A 20568-nucleotide genomic window follows, 5' to 3' on the forward strand; every position below is an offset into this window, starting at 1 on the left:
AAAAAAAAAAAAAAAATTAATTAAACCAATAAGCAGACAAGTGCCTTTAAAAGGTTATCTGCAAAAAAAAAAAAAAAAAAGGTTATCTGCACTTTATGAGGAATACCTTAGCAATTTCTAAATCTATTACTACAAGCTTTCAAAACGATGAGAAAAATGTTATGGAACTGTTCATTCTTACTCTAACCTCAATACTATTAGTTTAGGGAATTAAAAAGAAAAAAAAAACTGAAGCATATATTTCCCAAGATATTTATAAGTCAGTAATTACAGCAGCACTGAAGCAAACATTTCAGTAACAGACATGTGTACAATTCTTCATGACTCCCTTTTCCCCACCCCTACAAAATAAACCAAATGAGAAAAACACTGATAAGATATTAACAGGATCTATGATTTGTTGGTACTATTTTCCTTAACTCTACTTACTTCTCTGGTGGGCCTCTTCTCCACTCAGAATCTACTTCAGGTACTTTTCTCCATGTGCCTTCTGCATCTCTATCACCCCAACGAGGGTCCTACATTGAGCAAAGGTAATGAGAGGCACTACATTAGCAACACTACTGATCAACATATAAACTGAACAGGAATCTCAAAGAGCCAGTAACAAGAGGACAAAGAGATGAAAAGAATAAGTGAAACTTTAAAAGAGATGGACTGTGAAAGGCCAGAAGAAAAGGAGAAAAAATTTCCCTAAGTTAAGGAAATTCTATCTGCTCTAAGTAAATTGAATCCTGACTGACAGGGCACACATGCCAAAACGGGTGAATAACAGACCATATGCTCAGAGCTTCCAAGGAATAAAGCAGAGTATCTACAAAAGTAACACGAACAAGACTATTATCAAGAACCCTCCTCCCATTATGTACTAGGACCCTGAGCACAGGTCTCTATAAACTTCTGGAGGAGGATGACTTTGAACTGGCCAAACCAATGAACCATTATTCAACTGAGAGAGAAAAACAAAACCTCTTTTGAGACATACACAAAAATACTTGATAAAATATACACTCTACAAAACAACTTATCTGCAAAGGGGAAAAGGTGATAAACAGTGTAAACATATTTTAAACTAAATCATGTTGCCAACAAGGTTGTAAAACTGTTAAATGATTTCTAAATAGAGAGATTAGCATTGTTTTAATGCACTGGAGGCAATAAAACTTAAGGTGTGCTCAAAATTTTGTTCTGTTCTGAAGAGAGGGAAGAGTTCTCAAAATTTACACACTGCAGTTTAGACTTTGAAAAGAACAGATGGTAATCACTAAAAGAATAGAGAAAAGCACAACAAATGAGCTGAGAAAACTTCTGAAGTTTGGCTTAAAGAAAGGAAGGGGTGAGTGGCAGGGACATGGAAGCAAATAAAAAACACCAAACCAAATGTCAGGAATAAAGCCGCATATACTAGTTACCATGTTAAACATTAAGAGATAACTAAAGACTCTCCAACTGAAAGGGAAGAGGGGGGCCCACAAACAGAAACAACAAAAAAAAGGACGAACACAGAATTTCAAAAACTAATGAAAAGAAAAGAATTAGAAACCCATAACCACGGGTGATTTACCTCATCTACTTCAGAAGATGAAGCAAATTAACAGGATGTAGCAAATCAAACACTGTAACTCTGATTTCACACATACAGCACTTAGTGCCCAACAGAAAAAGAATACTCATAGGAATTAGCAACAAGAGTAACAAAACTTAAAATTTATCTATATATTATAAAACAAATTGAAGGCTACAAAGATAACTAGTAGCAGGTCCTCCAGTAAAGTTAAGCATTTGATACAAGTGTGGCACACATACCTCCAGCTACTCACCTCTAACCTTAAAAAATAAGCAGTATTTTATTTAAAGGGCAGCATGGACACATCCCAGGAAAAACAAAGAGCATGCAGGCAGATGTCACAGACACGATAAAGCATAAAACTAGCTCAGAATAGCTAAAGTATAGGTGACTAAGAATATGGTGATAGATGAAGCTAATGAAAAAAGCAATAAACATAAAAGGCCCTGACGGCTAAGGAATGTTTTTTACCTTTGGCTCTAAGCAATGAGTACCACTCAAAGGAAGGTTTGAAACCAAGAGCAGGGGTAACAATCATATATGCATTATGAAAAACCAAGCAGGCCACTGTATAGAGGAAGATGTGAAGCTGGGGAAGATTACGATCAGGGAAAATAGTTAAGACAAGTAAGTAGTACAGGCAAAAGAAACAATCTGAATTAAGGCAGGAGCATAGGGACAGAATGGAGAGGGAGGGGTTCAAAACACTGTGGTTAAGTAGGTACAATGTCACCACCAAAAGAGGGGATTAAAGAGATACCCCCCTTTACACAAGATAAAGTGAGAAACACAGGTCAGTTTTGGACATGAATGCATATTAAAAATAAACATTTAGACCAGCATTTGAATCACCTGGTACTCTTGCTAAAATGCAGACTCTGAATCAGAAGATTTGGCATTGGGCCTGAGATTCTGCATTTCTACCAAGCTCCTAAAGGGATGTTGAATACTGCTGGTCCCCCAGATTCATCTTTGAGTACCCTCACATCATCCTCCTAATTCACAGTAACTCCTTTCAAGGAACCAAAACAGTCCCTCTTCCATACGACTGTGTTACTTTTTGTCAAATACTTAGTTTCATGGGATTAGTTCTTACTGAATTAAGTTCTAAACTGAAGCCTATTATAAAATCCAAACTTTGCTAAGACAACTCTAATCCCCTCCCCACTGCCCCTAGGAACCTTCTGTCTTTGGGAAGACAAAGCAATACCAGACTTAAAAAGAAACGTGAATAATGTGATTTAAAACACCAAGCCCAGACACTGACTTGTGCATTGACCAAACGCATCATGCAAGAGACCTGGCTGATAAACACACATCACATAAAAACAGAGTGATGTCTATACTTACCTTTCTAGAAAGTGAATCATCACCAAGTCTTCTCTCCTCCTCTCTACGACGTTCCCTTTCTTCAATTTCCAACTCCCTTTGGCGTTTTTTCCTTTCAACCTCTTCTAATTTCTTTACCCGCTCCTGATATTCTCGAAGCTCCTCCTCACGTTTCGCCCGTTCAGCACGCTCTCTCTCTTCCCGCTCTGTACAACGTATCAGGTTATAAAGTGTGCCTCCTACCTGCACGCTTCCCCCAGTGCTAGGTCTACTTCTCTGGTATTAAAGAGGCAGCATAATGTAGAAGGAAATTCTTTTTAAGAATTTTAAAAGAGTTTACAATCAGTTAAACTTGAATATCAGAAATATTCAAGAACACAAGTATTATGCCGCTCAACACAACTAAAGGAGCAGCCCTCCCCCAACTCCTGAGCATCTGGGATGCCAGATAAAGGATCATCTGAGAAACTTCATCTGGCATGTGTTGCTCAATAAATGTTAACACTATATAGACTACAGTGATAAAAAATAAAAAGGCAGAATTTTCAAAAGAACACCAAAAATGTGGAAATAAGCTGGCAGAGGACCTAACACCCTCACAGATAACAAACTGCAGAAAACTACAAGCTGGGTTGTCAGAACCTGAAAACTAGTTAGCTGCAGTTAAGAAGCCAATCATTGGGCTTCCCTGGTGGCGCAGTGGTTGGGAGTCTGCCTGCCGATCCAGGGGACACGGGTTCGTGCCCCGGTCCAGGAGGATCCCACATGCCGCAGAGCAGCTGGGCCCGTGAGCCATGGCCGCTGAGCCTGCGCATCCGGAGCCTGTGCTCCGCAACAGGAGAGGCAACAACAGTGAGAGGCCCGCGTACCGCAAAAAAACAAAAAAAGGAAAAAAAAGAAAAGAAGCCAATCATCTTGGTTCCACATTCCTCTATTTTCTAAGTAAGACTGTACAAACTGGACCTATCACCACCCTTCCCATATACCTCCAGTCTGTCTATATAGTTTTACCTTTCAGCATTTTTTCTTCTGCCCTCCTCTGCTCCTCCTCTTCCTTTTCTCTATAATAGGTTATTCTTCGTTCTTCTTTACGTTGTCTTTTACGTTCTTCCAAACGATTATGCCTTTCTTCTGCTAATCGCTCTTCAAACTGTTTAAGTTTTTCCTGTAATTGAATGGTTACCAAAAAATAAAAAACAATCAAATTTTCAAGGGCTACAGACTGGCAGTAAGTTTTAAGTTTACAAAATCATTGCAAGTTTCGTGGAACCACAGAAAGCAACCATTAAGTATAAAAACCAAATTTCCAAATGACTGAAGTTCTCGCATGTCGAATTTTTTAAATTTTTAACTGACAATATTACCTATACCCAGTGGGTTTATTTTTATACAATAAATCAAATGATTAAGTCAGAAACTAAGAGCAGACACTTCGATCTAGTTTTTTCCTTTCTGAATCAAAGAATAAACAAAAGCTTGTACCAAAAGCAAATTTTATGCAGTCTACTTTCACCTTCAGAAAAATTTGTTCACAGTGATGGTTACTTGGCCTATAAAATAATTTCAAGATACCTCTATTAAAATATTATTTGAATGACGATTATAAATGTTAGCTCAAGACAGAATGTACCACCAAGGTTAAAGAAGAATCCTTAAGGTAAAACCCAAAAGCTCATGAATAGATGTTTCCCTGAAACCAGTAAGTTCACCTCATAAACAGACTGTCGTGCTGCCTTGAGCCGCATTACAAATAAATCTCTGTCTTCAAGCATCCGTGACATTCGGTTCTTATGTTCAAGAGCCTTTTCCCGTTCTAACTGCATTGTAGTAATCTGCAAATATATGATACAAAGTTAAATTTCAAAGTATTCATTATCTGCTTACTAACTTATCCCCAATTCCTGACAAATATTCTTGAAGAATTACAGGAAGTTCCTTTGCCCCTTCCATTCTGCCATAAAAATGGAAGGGTAACACATCCCTAGGAAGACAATCAGGGACAGAAGATGGGTAAAGACAACTTGGAGCATCTGTAAGAAACAGTTTTAACCCCATGGTACCACAACATTTATAGAGGAAAAACTGAAATGTATATAGTAAAACAAAATAACAAATACCTCATGGTATAATAGGCACTATGGCTTTATTATTTAACGCATTTTCTTCCTTAAAAACAACTGGAGGGCTTCCCTGGTGGCGCAGTGGTTAAGAGTCCGCCTGCCGATGCAGGGGACACGGGTTCGTGCCCCGGTCCGGGAAGATCCCACATGTCCGGGAAGATCCCACATGCCGCGGAGCAGCTAGGCCCGTGGGCCACGCCGCTGAGCCTGCGCATCCGGAGCCTGTGCTCCGCAACAGGAGAGGCCACAGCAGTGAGAGGCCCGCGTACCGCCAAAAAAAAAAAAACAAAAACAAAAACTGGAGGTTAAGGCACGATGAATTACTCATATAGGAAAGGCTTTTCCTTTGTGCTCCAAGTGAAACAATAAAAGGTTTCAGGGCACATGGAGCAAATCCTCTTAAGCATTTTAGCTGGTCTGTAACACTTTTCTTTTTCTAATTTCATACATTTTAAGAATTACCACACAAATTACAACTTCTAAAAAAACTGGAAAAACTGGCAACACTAGGCCCAGAATGACAACAATCCAATGGAACCAAGAAGGAGGGGCAGCCTCCATAGCTGTGTGTTGTCTCCTGCCTGTGGTTATTTTTTTAACCGGAATGAGGTCACTCGTTTTTACTACAAATGTGGCCGCTACAAGCATTTGCAAATGTTGCTTTTGTATCGTTAGGTAAATACATACAATACAGACTAACAAAACTATAGAAGGAGCTGTTTAGTCACAAAAAAACAGACTGTATGACTCCATCTATAAGAAATATCCAGAACAGGCAAGTCTAGAGACAGAAAGGAGATTAGTGGCTGCTGAGGGAGTGGAGAGAAAATGGAGTGACTGCTAAGGTATGAAGTTTCTTTTGGGGTATGTTCTAAAATTAGGTTGCACAATTCTGTAAACACACTAAAACCATCAACTGCACGCTTTAAATTGGTGAAATACATGGCATGTGAATTGTATTATGCGGCATGTGAATTATATGGCATGTGAATTGCTGGGTTTTTTTAAATAAATTTTTCAGCTATCCTTTGTATTTTACAAGTTTCATTTTTTAATCTCTATTCTGAAAATCTGTCTGTCTACCAATCTGTTAGCATGCAGCCATTAAAGCACCGTATCTGGCAAAAGAATACAAAAATCAATTTGAAACCCTGTTCCCATTACTGGCAGAGGACTCCATTATAGCTTACAGTCTGAAAATATAATTAAATGAAAACCTTACTCTTTCTTCTTCTTGTTGTTCCCACAGATCCATGTCTTTAATTCTCTGTTCTTCATAAGCACTCTTTATCAAAGGGATTTCTTCCAAACGTTTAGCTCTTTCAAAGTAGTCAATCTGAATGTCATGAAAACAAGTGTTGTTTAAAAAAAAAAAAATTCTTTTAAACTTGGCATGTTAAAGTTCACCAGTTCTTTCATTTACCTTTTTTTCTTGATTCTTTAAGCGTTCCTGAAGTTCTTTCTTTTCTTTCTCCAGTTGTTCAACCTGTTTAGCCATGATGAAATCGGGATCCAATTCTTCAAGGTCCTGAAAAGTAATACAAACGCACCATAATTAATAAGAGTATAAAAGAAGTGCATAGCAGTCAATATGGAGCACCATTTCTTTCTAGAAACATATGCTAAATTACTTTCTTTATAATGGGCAAATGTTTGCAATGGGTAAATTTAGGCAATATAAAAATGTTTTAAAATAGCCTTATTTCCACTTGATTGTAGGGAAAAACAATGTAATCTTAACATCTATTTCTTATTCCTCCATTCTACCGTATCCAAACTCCACTTCAACAGTGGCTAAAAACTGTAGCATCACTAAAAACAAATGCTTACTTCAGAGATTAATGAACTAGCTGTATCAGAATGAGTGAAATAACCTAATAACCCAAAATAAGCCAATAAATGGTAAAGAACTGTGCTTCTGGGCTTCCCTGGTGGCGCAGTGGTTGAGAGTCCGCCTGCCAATGCAGGGGACCTGGGTTCGTGCCCTGGTCTGGGAAGATCCCACATGCCGCGGAGCGGCTGGGCCCGTGAGCCATGGCCGCTGAGCCTGCGCTCCGCAACGGGAGAGGCCACAACAGTGAGAGGACTGTGTACCTCAAAAAAACAAACAAAAAAGAACTGTGCTTCTAAGAGACCCGAATAAAACTGAAGTTTTTAATGCATAATATGCTACATACTTCAATGTCAATATCTTTGAACGCTTTGGCTCCCAGTTCTGTCTTCTTGATCTGCTCCAAACGCTCACGAACAGTTTTCTTCTTGATTTGTTCATGTTCCTGTAAGATACGCTCCTTCTCTCTCTCCTTTGCCTCCTGTCGCAGCCTCTCTTCTTCAGCCTTCCGTACTTTCTGGAGTTCAGCTTCCCTCTGCTCCAGCTCTTCTTTCTCACGCTGAATATTCAGACTCTCAAGCCGCTCTTTCCTTTCCTCAATTGTCTGCCGGCGAGCCAGGATACGCTGATGCTCTTTCCGTGAATTTTTAAGGTATGCAGTAACAGCCAACTGATGCTGTTCTTCTTTCTCTTGCTTCAAAAACAAATGCATTAAAAAAATTTAAGCGACATACCATGGTATCAGACATCAAAAATATTACATAATCCTAATATATTATCCTTACATGCATCTGCAGTTAATAACAGACAATAACATTATTCAAGCTACTGGTTCCCAGTACCAAATACTATGGCGCTACTCCTACTTGAAGTCTTTAACAGTAGCTGAAGAACGTTTATCTGCTAGGTTGACTTTTCCCTGAACCAAATCTACTTTAAAGTGTTCAAGCCAAGGTGGAATACTAACAGAGCTCACAAACAAGAAACAACTGAAGCAGAAAGGAAAAGCCCAATCATAGCACTCCCCTATTTGGAGGGTCATCACATGTGGTCTGTTATTGTACGGTTTAACAGTACTCCTTTTATCACATTACCCGAGTAGTGTTATCATTTTATCCCATGGAAGGAAGCTCAAAGATCTGTATATCTGATAAAGATATTTGATAAAAAATACCAAAACTATCAAATACAACTAAATGTCAATAGGAAATACATAATAAATCCCTTCTCTCAGACATCGTCTCAAACCTTTTTGTGAAAGACATAATTAAGGGCCCCTCAAAGATTCTGTAGTCCATTTCTCCCAAAGATACATACCAGTATATGAGCTGGCTTAATGACTTCAAGGGCTTTTGCAAGTACTGAGGACATGGCTGTCAGCTGATTTCTGATCTGTTCTGAAGGCATGCTCTGCAGATGAGGACCAATTGGAGCATCTTCTCGAGTAGCATAATTCAAATCAGATCCGAAACTAAGGGTCCGAGATGTGTGGTCAATACGAACCTTTGAAAATTAAATGGTATTATCAACAGTTAAATTTACATGCAAATATAGTCATTCTACAAATGAATAACTTGATTAAAATTTCAAATAAAAAATTAACTGAAGAATGTCAAATATAAAAGCTAGAAGATTGATTCAATAAAGCTTTACAAGGGTGCCACTGTACCAAAAGCTGAGAAACAAAGAGTATGCGTTTTTTTCGTCCTCAAAGGCCTCCAACCTCAGAGTCCCCTTGCAGCACCTACCTGAAGGTCGCAGTGCCTGGCTGCATCTACTATGGCCCGTTCCAGTTGGAAAGCATCAACAAAAGGAACCAGAGAAGTCAAACGAGAAAACTCAATGCTCTGATAAATTTGTGCCACCTGCATAAAAAACACAAGGTTAGTAATAACAGCTATCATTTATTCAGCAATTTTTATGTGGAGTCTCATGACAACCATGGAAAGTAGAAATTTAGCCTATTTTTCAAAGAAAAGAAAACTGAAGCTCAGAGTATGTTAACAGTACATTGCTGGAGCTGGAATTACAATCCAAGGCTATTTCAAAGGATTATGTTATATTTTGAAGCATCACATAATCCTTTCATATCCTAGTTTCATTAAAAAAAAAAACACCTAAATGGTCACATATTTGTAGATAGAGACCTGCTACTTACCTAATTCATCTGAACACTTAATAAAATTGTTTATTTGTCTGAAGGAGACTGGCAGTATTACTACTTAGTTATACTGCTAATTAACCTTCAATTATTTGTATAGCACATAAGAAATAACACTGCTCACATACAGGAGAGAAAGCAGGTCAATGAAATGTGCACAAATATGAAAGTGAACATATAGTAAAAGCCCCCCCCCCCAATGAAACAAATGGAAGACAAAACAGGATCATTAAAGCCATATTAGAAACCATAATATTCAAACTTAAGTACAAAGGTGGGCTAAAATACGTTAAAAGACTGACAATACTGGGACTTCCCTGGCGGTCCAGTGGTTTAGACTCTGTGCTTCCAACACAAGGAGCACGGGTTCTATCCCTGGTTAGGGAACTAAGATCCCATAGGCCGCGCAGTGCAGCCAAAAAAAAAAAAAAATACTGATAATACTTAGTGTTAGCAGGAAAAAAGGCTTTCTATTTCTTGTTCACTACTGGTGGGAGGGCCCATGAATCCGATCTTTGAGGATCTATTAGCTTTAAATGTGTAGACCATGACTAATTCCACTTCTTAGCTACAGGAAATCACAGAAGAATGCAAAGATACAAGTACAGAAGATGCTCACTACTGCAACATTTTATGACAGCAAAAAAACTAAAAAATTTCCATCAGGGCTTCCCTGGTGGCGCAGTGGTTGAGAGTCCGCCTGCCGATGCAGGGGACGCGAGTTCGTGCCCTGGTCTGGGAAGATCCCACATGCTGCGGAGCGGCTGGGCCCATGAGCCATGGCCGCTGAGCCTGCGCGTCTGGAGCCTGTGCTCCGCAACGGGAGAGGCCACAACAGTGAGAGGCCCGCGTACCGCAAAAAAAAAGAAAAAAGAAAAATTCCATCAATAGACTGTATAAATAAATCATGGTACCTTTAGACAATGAAAAACTACGTAGGTATTAAAAGGAATAAGACATAAACGGCTAACAAGGAAAAATGTACGAAGACAGTGGTCAACAAAAAAGAGACAAAAGCAGTTATGAATCACATAATTGTTTTTTCAAATCAAACAGATAAATAATAAAACTAATTTTGGTGGAGGGTAGAATTTGGGGAGGCTTTCATTTTCTAGGCTATTCCTACATTTTTAGTTTTGTGATCAAAACAATCAAGGGAGAAATTACAGTTCGTCCATAAAACATTCATTTTTTTCATCTTTACCTGCTGGAGAAGCCGGAGTATGGTGTTGTTTTGCAGCTGTGGGACATACTGTTGTAACTCTGGCTCCTTTTCAGGTTGCTCCCTAACCCAATTTAAAACCTATAAAATCCATTAAATTGAAAAAGAGTTATATTTTCTACACGACAAATACTAAAACACCTGAGATTTTTTTTTCAATTTTCTTAACATACAAAACCACCACACAATGCAAAGAAATACAAAAGGTAATATGCAGCTATTGACTGTTGTCTGAAGGTGACTGACAGCAATGGCTAAATTAGTCATGCTGCTAATTTACCTCCAAAGGTTTATTTAGCACATCAGAAATATCTTTTCTCTTGACATAAAAAAAAAGACAATGAAATGTGCACCAAATTCAAACACACAGGACAACACTTCTCTCTTAACAAATAAAAATACAACCTAAAACTGCAACAGGGCTGGCTATGTGGTAATGTAACCAAAGCTTACCTTTGTGACTCTGTCACAGAGTTTTAGTGGGTTAAATTCGACTTCTAGCCAATTGTAAAGGTCTTTTACTTCTGGGACAACATACTGTAGCACATTGAATCTGACCTAGAGTAAGCAAAACAAAAGGTTTAAATGCTGAAGGTGTTTTCAACTGGGATTCTGAAATGATTATAAATTAAAGAAAAATATAAGATTGGAAATCTGGGATATGACTCTAAGATTATCTAGCCTCAACCTCACCTCCTTGAAATTTATGAAAAAGAAATCCAGGACCACTACTCTGAGTCTCCTGCCCCAAATTATGCAGCTCTCTACAGTGAAACCCCAAAAGAATTTACAAGGGAAATAAAAACTCATCAACACAATCAAAATATTTACAAAGACAATTTGTGTGGCCAACATCGACTAATTTATTATCAGTAACAAGTAAAATACCAGTTTACAAACAACTTTATCACACAGAAGTTATTACAGCAGCATCACTCCTGATAGACACAAACTCAAAAAAAACTCAGGACAAAAAGGGATAGGTTCACATTATATACAGAAACGGTCAAAGAAAGCACAGCTACATTCAATACATGAATAAATCTCCCAGATGGTGAGGAAAAGAATTTCACATATTATTCCATTTATGTGAAATTTAAATTTCATATAAAATATACAAACAGGCAAAATTAATCTGTGGTGTTATAAATCAGGACAGTGGTTCTTCTTGGGGGAAATGGGAGAGTGTTGACTGGAAAAATCTTTTGAGAATTTATGCAATTACATTTATGATTTGTACTTTAAAAAAAGTTACAGTTTAATACATTTTAAGTTTATATTTGAATAGAACTCAACTTCCTTTCACAATAAAGATGCTGCTTGCATAAACCGCCCTCACAAAGGAGACAAAAAAGTGGTATAATTTTATAAACTCCAAAACTGCCCATTACCAAATCCTATCTTACCTGTGCTCTAACTACATGCAGTGCATGTGACTTTTATCCTTTACTTGTTGGAAACTGCTAACCCAAAGAGAGAACAACTGCAGCCAACAAACCAAGACCTCCAAAGCACAGGAGCACGTACCCCTACAGACTAGGTTCCAAACTGAGGCAACTGTTGGCAGATCCCATCTCCAAGACAGGAGGATGTCCACACTCTCGAGCACTCTAGGTTTATCTCCAGTGCAAAATGCGTGCATGACTGATGTCCCACAGCATTTGAATACTTCCCTTGTAAATGCCCTTGTATGTTTATAGGAATAAGATGTGATACAAGCATTCAAATAAAATTCCCCCAGTCCTGATTTCATTCCTATCAAGAAATTATTCTATAGCCATCATCAAAAAGTCTACAAATAAACCCTGGAGAAGGTGTGGAGAAAAAGGAACCCTCCCTACACTGCTGGTGGGAATGTAAATTGGGGCAGCCACTATGGAGAACAGTATGGAGGTTCCTCAGAAAACTAAAATTAGAATTACCATATGACCCATCAATCCCACTCCTGGGCATATATCTGGGTAAAACTATAATTAAAAATGATACATCACCCCTATGTTCACAGCTGCACTATCCACAATAGCCAGGACACGGAAACAACCTAAATTTCCATCAACAGATGAATGGATAAAGATGACGTAATATAAATACACACACACACACACAGGAATACTACTCAGCCATACAAAAAACATAATGCCATTTGCAGCAACATGGATGCAACCAGATTATCATACTAAGTGAAGTCAAAAAGAGAAAGACAAATACCACATGATATCACTTATATGTGGAATCTAAAATATGACACGAATGAACCTATCTATGAAACAGAAACAGACCCATAGAGCACAGACTGGCGGCTGCTGGGGGTGCGGGGTAGAGACGGACTGGGAGTTTGGGGTTAGCAGATGCAAACTCTTCCATACAGAATAAACAACAAGGTCCTACTATACAGCACAGGGAACTATATTCAGTATCCTGAGATAGGCCATAATGGAAAAGAATATTTAAAAAATGTACATATATGTATAACTGAATCACTTTGCTGTACAGCAAAAATTAACACAACACTGTAAACCAACTACAATTCGATTTAAAATAAATAAATAAATTATTCTTCTAGATTTTCCATTTAGCACCCCCTCCAAATAGGGAATGTGCTAGACAGGCTACCATAATCTATTAAAGTACATTTCTCTCTAAAATTAATAATTGGCTTTCTGACCTAACAATACCTTATGAACTTGATTAATTTGAGTCTGTTCCTGAGATATTAGAATCATTCTCTTGGTGATTATGAATTTAGTTATATGAGCCCAAAACTCAGGTCTCGACCTTGTACATATGGTGAACTCAAGTTTTGTAAAATGCCTCTTGACAGTTAGCTATTCTATTCATCTGGCACCAACCAGTACCTTTCTTATAAACTTAAACATTTATCTATGGGTACAATGAGGACCCAGATCTGGATGTCCTGGCTACTGACCCTGATCCCACCAATACTCACCCCTGAATAAGTACCTTTAACATCAAGGTGTGCTATGTACAGACATGGGCTCAAGAGATATGGATTATACTTCCAGTTTGGCACATTTTTCAGTATTTAAAAAATTTTTTGCTAGTAAGACCTCTTCCTAAACACAATGCTGTTGTTTTGTAATTTAATTCAGTCCCATAGAAACTTTCCAAAACACAAAGCTGATTTTTGCAAGTGGAAGCAGAATAAAACATGGAGGCATACAAAGACAGAGAAATGTTTTAGATATTAAGTTTTTTTATAAAAGTTGATCACAAAGGGAATTTGCCTTGCTACACAGAGAAGTATGTTACAAGAGAAAACTGTTGCCATATAAAAATTGTGTTAATTTTTATCTAAATTAATTGACTGCCAATAAAGTAAGGCCTATTCTCTAATACCTGTCCCTCCTTTTTCTCTTGTCCCAAAGTAATTTGCTGGAGGTGTACCACAATAACCACAAAGTCAGACTATTACTGTTAATCAGAATCTCTAAAATCTAAACTCCTCTAAGAGTGCAAATTCCATTTAAGCATCACTTGCCTGGCATGTAACAGACACTCACGTGATAAGTTTCCACTGAATTAAAGATTCCAATGTAAAACATTGTGAAGATACAAAATCTTAGGCTCCATATTCTGAAACTGATTTAGTGAATGCAGTGGGTGAAACCTAGAAATCTGCATTTTAAAAAGTACTTCACAAAATTTCAGTGCATAGCCCTGATTAAGAATCACTGCCTTAGTAACGTACAATGAAAGTTTAAAAGAAAAAAGTTGGAAACATTTTAATTGTCCAGAATTGGGCCTAATCTAACTCACATTCTTTCCTAGCCTCATTATCGTATTTGACACCTATCAGCTTGATTTTTTTCTCTTGCCCCTGAACATTCTTGCCCATCATCACTTCTCTTACCAAGTGGCCCATATTATTCCTTGAAGCTAGTCCAAGTGTTGTCTGCTACATCAAATTTAACCCCAGCTCACTCAAGACAAAACACCTCAAATGAACACAGTGTTGACTTACACCAGTGGTTCTCAAACTTGTCCATGCATCAGAATTCCCAGCATTTAATAATCATAAATTATAAAACCTGACCATATAGCTTTCTGTTCAAAGCCATAAGAATGCTAAAACTTATACCAACCATATCGTTAATAAGGCCAATTCGCGTTGGTGGGGCTTGCAGGCCTAGCAGTGTTGCAAGGCGACGCTGTTTTTCAACTATAATGCCGTCCATATCCAGAAGTCGAGCAATATCAGTACGCTCAGGGGTAATGGGGATGGAAAGAGTGGCCAAAAGGACTCTAGTAGACATTCTGGAGAACAAAGTTACAATCTGTTAAATATGTAAATGTTACTTGATAAGCAGAAAGACACTTCTCTTTAATCCTCTAGTAAAATATGCCACTGATAGAATATGTACACCACCATGGTAAACTGTACTCATAAGTATTCGTCAAAGCATGGGATTAATTAAAAGAGAAATGGACTATGCTAAAATGAACACTTGGAGAAGCAGAACTTCATTCACCCGCTTACTACCGTCAATGTCTTCTAGCTATAAAGACTGTGTGGGTAAAACGGCAGAACAGACACATTTGCATGTACCCCATACTTCCTTATAAAAACATTTAAGGCAGCTTTTAAAACGAAGGGAAAAATGACAATAAGAAAGAGGAAAAAATTACAAGGACCATAAGTGAACATAATTATGGAAGGTGGGGGTCAAAAGCTAAAGCTTCCTTAAAACACAAAAGGAAAGTCGGGTTGAATTCAGAGCACCGTAGGACACTAAGGATTGTGTGCTCTGGAGCACAAGAGTCTAGAGTTGGAATCTCAGCTTCACGATTCCCAAGACTGGAACCTTAGGCAAAATACTTCATTTTCTGAGTCACAAGGCTGTTGTGAGGATTAAGGAAAATAACGTACATAGAGCAAGACAGCTTAATGATTATGACAGTACTCTTACAGTATTTTCTAATGGGAGAGTATAGAAACAACAAAGGAAAATCAGGTTTTTTCTTATCCCAAACAGACATGGATTACGTACAGGACAGTGAATGACATAATGAACACTATCCTCAAGAGTTATTTTTTAAAAATACATACTAGAAAAATTCATTTATTTAGTTCCATGTATTTCTTTAAAAGCTAAAAGAAAAACAATCTGGTGTATATATTTCTACTAGAGGCCAAAATAACATGGTCTACCAATAAGATACGGTATGTGAGTTGCCTAAGCCCAACTGAAATGTACAATAAAAACCAAACATGACTGAAAGAAAAGTATATATGTAATGTTAAAAAAATAAAATGGTCTTTAGATTGTTAGGTTATAGACTATCTATCTACATAAAAATACACACACCAAATATTCTATACAGTTAATGTTTTATAGTTGGGAAAAAGTTACTTGATAGAAGTACTCATTTCTTTTGTCTAATTAGTTCCTAGATTCTAAATACCCATACGCGGATAGAAAGCTCATACCTTAACACTGACTTTTCTAATATTCCATTTTCTCAGTTGGAGAGTTATCAGATAAAAGATAGCTACTGAAGACCAAGAATACTGCCCAAGAAGAACCACGTCAAGATATTTTTGGTAGCTACAACTGGAAGGACTGCTACCGGCACCCAGTGGGTAAACCAGGGATGCTGCTGAAGATCCTGAATGCAGTCCCCTCCACAACAAAGAATGAACCAGCCCCAAATGTCAACAGTGCAGAAGCTGAGAAACCCTCATCAAACACTATCATGCCATTTAGAAGTTATTTCTTTCATAATTTCAATACTATCTGATAATAAGACTCTTACCTTTGCATCTCTTCTTGTGTAAGATTCTTTCTCATTTCTCTAGATAAATGATAAAGACGATGGAGTGTAGATGCATGAAAAAGAGCATTTCCAGATTTCCAAAACACAGTTGAGACTTTGTTATAATAATTTGCCATCAACTGAGGTTTGGGTGGTTTTTTAGACAAGGAGAATAGCCCATGAATATCTTCCACAGCTTTGAATGCTTCCTAAAATTAGTGGTACAAATTACAGTCATTGCATTCTAAACAAACAAACAAATCTAACTCAAATCTCTTTATGAAACTTAAAATACAGAACACAAGAATAAAAATGGCCAATAAAATGCCTTCATGTGTGGTTCTCTTTATTCGTCTATAATTCAATATCTGATATGTTTCAGAAAAACATCACAATTACAAAAACACTAAATCCTTAAACTGCTTAAAGTAGATTGCCCAAACTTTTTTTAAAAATATGCATATTATCGTACCACTTGAGGGAATATATATTTTAATCTCAAAGGATATAAAACACAATATAGAGGTTATTTGAGTGATAAAGATAATGGATATTTTCTCCCTTTTACTTATCTATTTTTCCTATACTAAGCGTGTTTACTTGTCTTCTATTGAACTTTTTTTCCTCTTTAGTTCATCAGACAGTATTCCAAGGGTGTACCCTACAGAAAAGGAAAATATGGGGAGAGAGCGGGAAATCACATTTCCACTTGGCTGAAAAACTACCGATTTTTAGTTTCTTCCTCTGCAATTTCAATTAGATTTGGTGGGGGAATCAAATATATAAAAACAATTCATGTGAAAATGTCGTTGCAGAATTCTTAGAGTAAAAAGGCCATGCTGAGGACAAGATTCCCAACACCACTGGGATCTCCAATGTATGATATTCACTGTGCATTGCTTACTAAGTCAGGGCAGCACTGAAACATCTAGGAGATAATCTAGTGCAGTGCTTCTGTAGCTCTCTGCGGTAAAGGACAAGTTCATCTTTGTCATTTCTAACCTGTTGCCACCAATACTTTTATAAAATACAATAAAATTACTACAAAAATAAGATGGAAAGATGAACTTAGACTTTTTTTTAATCAGAGTAAACAGACACAAAACTACCATGAGACTTCTTTAAAAAATTTTGTAATGCATATCCTCCAAGCATTAAGCCACACTTTGAGCACTGAGGTCTGAAAAAGATTACATGATTTGGCTCAGAACTGACAGCAGGCATCAAGAACCAAAATATCTGAGACTTCCTGTCCAGAACTCTTCCTACTCCATTAGACAACCTTAAATTTGTCACCTATCTATTGAAATTAACCAACAGATTATCAAGATGCAGATACTCATTAAGAAAACAAAGGTAATATGGGCTGTTATTACTACAAAGAAAAGCTAACAGTTCACAACATACCTGCCACAATTCCATGCTGATAGCACTGTCCAACTGAACGAGCCTGGTTTCCAAATGCATGGACTGGCTCTCTGGATTATTAAGATTGATTGCTGTACTTTGGTTATGGTGGCGTTGAATCTGAGACAAGTGCATTCTCAAATTGTCACACAGCTTACGGAATTCAGCCTTACGGGTATATTGGAGGCAGAATTTGAAAGCTATAAGCATAAGTGTAAAATATATTAGGTACTTTCCACCATCAACTTAAGTATTTGAATAGGTTTTATTTCATATACTAAGGTCAGTTATTTTATCAAGATTTACCAAACTCACCATCAGTCTTTAGAAGTGATCAGAGTCATAACTCACTTCATGTGCCCTGACCACCTTTTGGACATAGTCATCAGTCCTGGTCTAGGACTAAAATACGGTTCTGGGAGAGTTTACAAAAGGAAGCGATTCAAATTTAGGTCTAGGAGGGACTCACCTTTCAAACACTTCAAACCCTAAAAGAGCAAAAAAATTCTGGTCTGAAATACAATGAACTTTCCTATCTAAGTTACTAGAAAACAAGCTTTTGCACTAATTAAAACTAAATAATACAAATTGGGGGTGTGTGGTAACCTAATTTCTACTGTGTACACAGATGTGCAAATGAAGTACTTGCTCCACCATTAAAATACATAGTCATTTTCTACTGTCAAAAATGCAATACTGGGCTTCCCTGGTGGCGCAGTGGTTGAGAGTCTGCCTGCCGATGCAGGGGACACGGGTTCGTGCCCCAGTCCAGGAAGATCCCACATGCCATGGAGTGGCTGGGCCCGTGAGCCATGGCCGCTGAGACTGTGCGTCCGGAGCCTGTGCTCCGCAATGGGAGAGGCCACAACAGTGAGAGGCCCGCATACCGCAAAAAAAAAAAAAAAAAAAAAAAAAAAGGCTATACTAAAATAACTTTTGTCCTTCCCCTAAAAAAGAGTATTTCTATTTCAAAGGATGCAGTTTAACTACAAGTTAATATTTATCTCAACTGTTATCAAAAAGCCCTAGCTTGTGTTAAATGAAAATTCACATATGCTAGCCATAACAAAACAGATCAGCCAATCAGCCCCATATTAAAAAGAATGGCAACACCTGCCTGTGCCTAAGGCCAAAGTAAGAAAAAGCCAAGAGCCACTCTCAAGTCACTTACAGTTAAAAGGCTGCATTGACAGTAAGGCAAAAAGACAAGATTAGGAAAACAGACTTAACACAGTTCTTCAGATTAAAAGTGCATGCAGTATTATCTACTAGATACTTTTTATGATGATCCTGAGTCATCAAGGTTTAGTTCTATATTCAGTAACACTGTTTAAGAAAGGAAAAATATATAGTTTTTCATAGAATCATGTAAGTCTTCTGGACCTTAAAAAGACTCCAGAAACCCAGTACGTGGTTAAGTAGCTTGCCAAAGAATATGTTGTAGAGTCAAAAGTAGAACTCAAGTTCGCCAGAAAGCAATCAAAAAAGTTAAGTTTATCTTTTCAGTCACTTGGAAAATTCCAAAATGACTTTAAAAGGTGTTTCAGACATCAGTGGAATATAGAGAAATACCTTGATTAATGAAACAAATTTCTTATAATCATTTATATAATATTCAAATGAATGCTAATCATCTACAACAATAAAAACTATGTAAAATAAGTACTACAGAGAAAAGGAGGTTAACTTTAACAGTTAATCTTTTGCAAAACCTATCCTTAAGTCAACTTTCAAATCAGTTCTTGTTTTACCTTGTTGGGCAATATCATGGTAGAGACGCTCTACTCTAGAATTGTTTCGAAGAAGGTCCAAACACTGTCTGTATGATTCCCACAGGAATTTAACCCATGGAGTTAAAAGTAATCTGTCAGTACGATCCTGAGTGTCTTCACCACTTACAGCACTTAGGAGAACACTACAAAAATATTTAAAAACATTGAAAACAATTTTAGACATGGTTTCCTACTTTGCCATATGATTATAAAACCAAAACCAAAATTGATCATTATAAAATAGTTTAAATTTTTACTACAACTCTGGACACACTGTAAAGCTATCACTTAGTGTTAAAGTATTTGGATTCCCAACCTGTATTACAGCCATTTAAATTAGTATACACCCTCCTATCTGATGGTTGTAATTTTCCACCTTTATGAACTTTGAATAGTACATGACTTCTTAAGGTTACCACACATTTAAAACTTCAAAGATAAGCATTCTTTCTAGCAAACATCTTCTTCAAATGGGTATGATGGAGGCACATGTAAAGAAAAACAGTGAGAAAAATTTACTTAGCAATTTAACCCACACACCTCTCAGGAGTTTGAATATTATCCAGATCTTCTATGTCTAAAACCATCTGCTGGGATTCTTCTTTAGCAGCTTCAGTTTTCTCCTCTGCCAATTTCAAGTATGCCCTAACAACATCCTCCAGAGATTTGATGTTCACCTAGACAAAATAAATAAATAAAACTTTCCCCAACAAACCATAAAATATTTTAAAAGCAAACTTTATGATATAAAACATAATAACTTTCAGAGGCAAACTCCTCTGAAAATTACTAAAAGCACTTAGTAAAACATAAAAACCCAGCTGTTCATACCTGTTGACAAATGTTCTTATACTGATATAAGCCTTCTTTAGCCAAGTGGCTCTTGCGAAGATCCACACAAAGTTCCAAGTATTTCAACATAATTGGCTCGTGTATCTTTTGCCATGTTCTATGTTTCTTACTTTTCATAACATCGTAAAGAACGTCCAAAGCAGGCTGCTTTTTGCCAACTTCAAGAAATTCTGGAAAAGTAATTCAGGAGAATTAAAATCAGTTATGTATACTATATAAATGCCTAAATCTTGCTTTTTAATTTGGCTGTTTTAATTTCTGAACCTATTACCATCTCTTTTGAGGTCAAATTTATTTTATTTATTTTTTACATCTTTATTGGAGTATAATTGCTTTACAATGGTGTGTTAGTTTCTGCTTTAAAACAAAGTGAATCAGTTATACATACACATATGTTCCCATATCTCTTCCCTCTTGCGTCTCCCTCCCTCCCACCCTCCCTATCCCACCCCTCTAGGTGGTCACAAAGCACCGAGTTGATCTCCCTGTGCTACGCAGCTGCTTCCCACTAGCTATCTATTTTACGTTTGGT

The 20568-nt window shown here is 37.3% G+C and overlaps 1 protein-coding gene and 2 non-coding genes across 3 annotated transcripts in view; all 3 read right to left on the reverse strand.

The window, feature by feature from the left end:
* The window catches only part of EIF3A (eukaryotic translation initiation factor 3 subunit A), a 33580-nt gene that overhangs the window by 6494 nt on the left and 6518 nt on the right, over positions 1 to 20568 (reverse strand). Inside the window, exons 2-18 of the mRNA XM_004265780.4 lie at positions 20016 to 20206; positions 19725 to 19861; positions 19164 to 19327; positions 17413 to 17612; positions 16006 to 16214; positions 14334 to 14505; positions 10684 to 10788; positions 10213 to 10311; positions 8596 to 8712; positions 8165 to 8350; positions 7194 to 7541; positions 6440 to 6544; positions 6239 to 6352; positions 4606 to 4728; positions 3908 to 4061; positions 2918 to 3102; positions 430 to 518 (exon numbers count right to left, since the gene is read on the reverse strand). Coding sequence (XP_004265828.2) covers positions 430 to 518; positions 2918 to 3102; positions 3908 to 4061; positions 4606 to 4728; positions 6239 to 6352; positions 6440 to 6544; positions 7194 to 7541; positions 8165 to 8350; positions 8596 to 8712; positions 10213 to 10311; positions 10684 to 10788; positions 14334 to 14505; positions 16006 to 16214; positions 17413 to 17612; positions 19164 to 19327; positions 19725 to 19861; positions 20016 to 20206 — 2698 coding nt within the window. The remainder of the gene's footprint in view (positions 1 to 429; positions 519 to 2917; positions 3103 to 3907; positions 4062 to 4605; positions 4729 to 6238; positions 6353 to 6439; positions 6545 to 7193; positions 7542 to 8164; positions 8351 to 8595; positions 8713 to 10212; positions 10312 to 10683; positions 10789 to 14333; positions 14506 to 16005; positions 16215 to 17412; positions 17613 to 19163; positions 19328 to 19724; positions 19862 to 20015; positions 20207 to 20568) is intronic.
* Positions 9038 to 9167, reverse strand: LOC117199943 (small nucleolar RNA SNORA19). The gene has a single exon (XR_004481318.1). It is a non-coding gene; the product is annotated as a small nucleolar RNA SNORA19 (small nucleolar RNA).
* LOC117199944 (small nucleolar RNA SNORA19) lies at positions 10456 to 10583 on the reverse strand. Its single transcript, XR_004481319.1, has one exon. It is a non-coding gene; the product is annotated as a small nucleolar RNA SNORA19 (small nucleolar RNA).

The sequence above is a fragment of the Orcinus orca genome, chromosome 14 (genome assembly GCF_937001465.1).
Source record: "Orcinus orca chromosome 14, mOrcOrc1.1, whole genome shotgun sequence".
NCBI lineage: Eukaryota > Metazoa > Chordata > Mammalia > Artiodactyla > Delphinidae > Orcinus > Orcinus orca.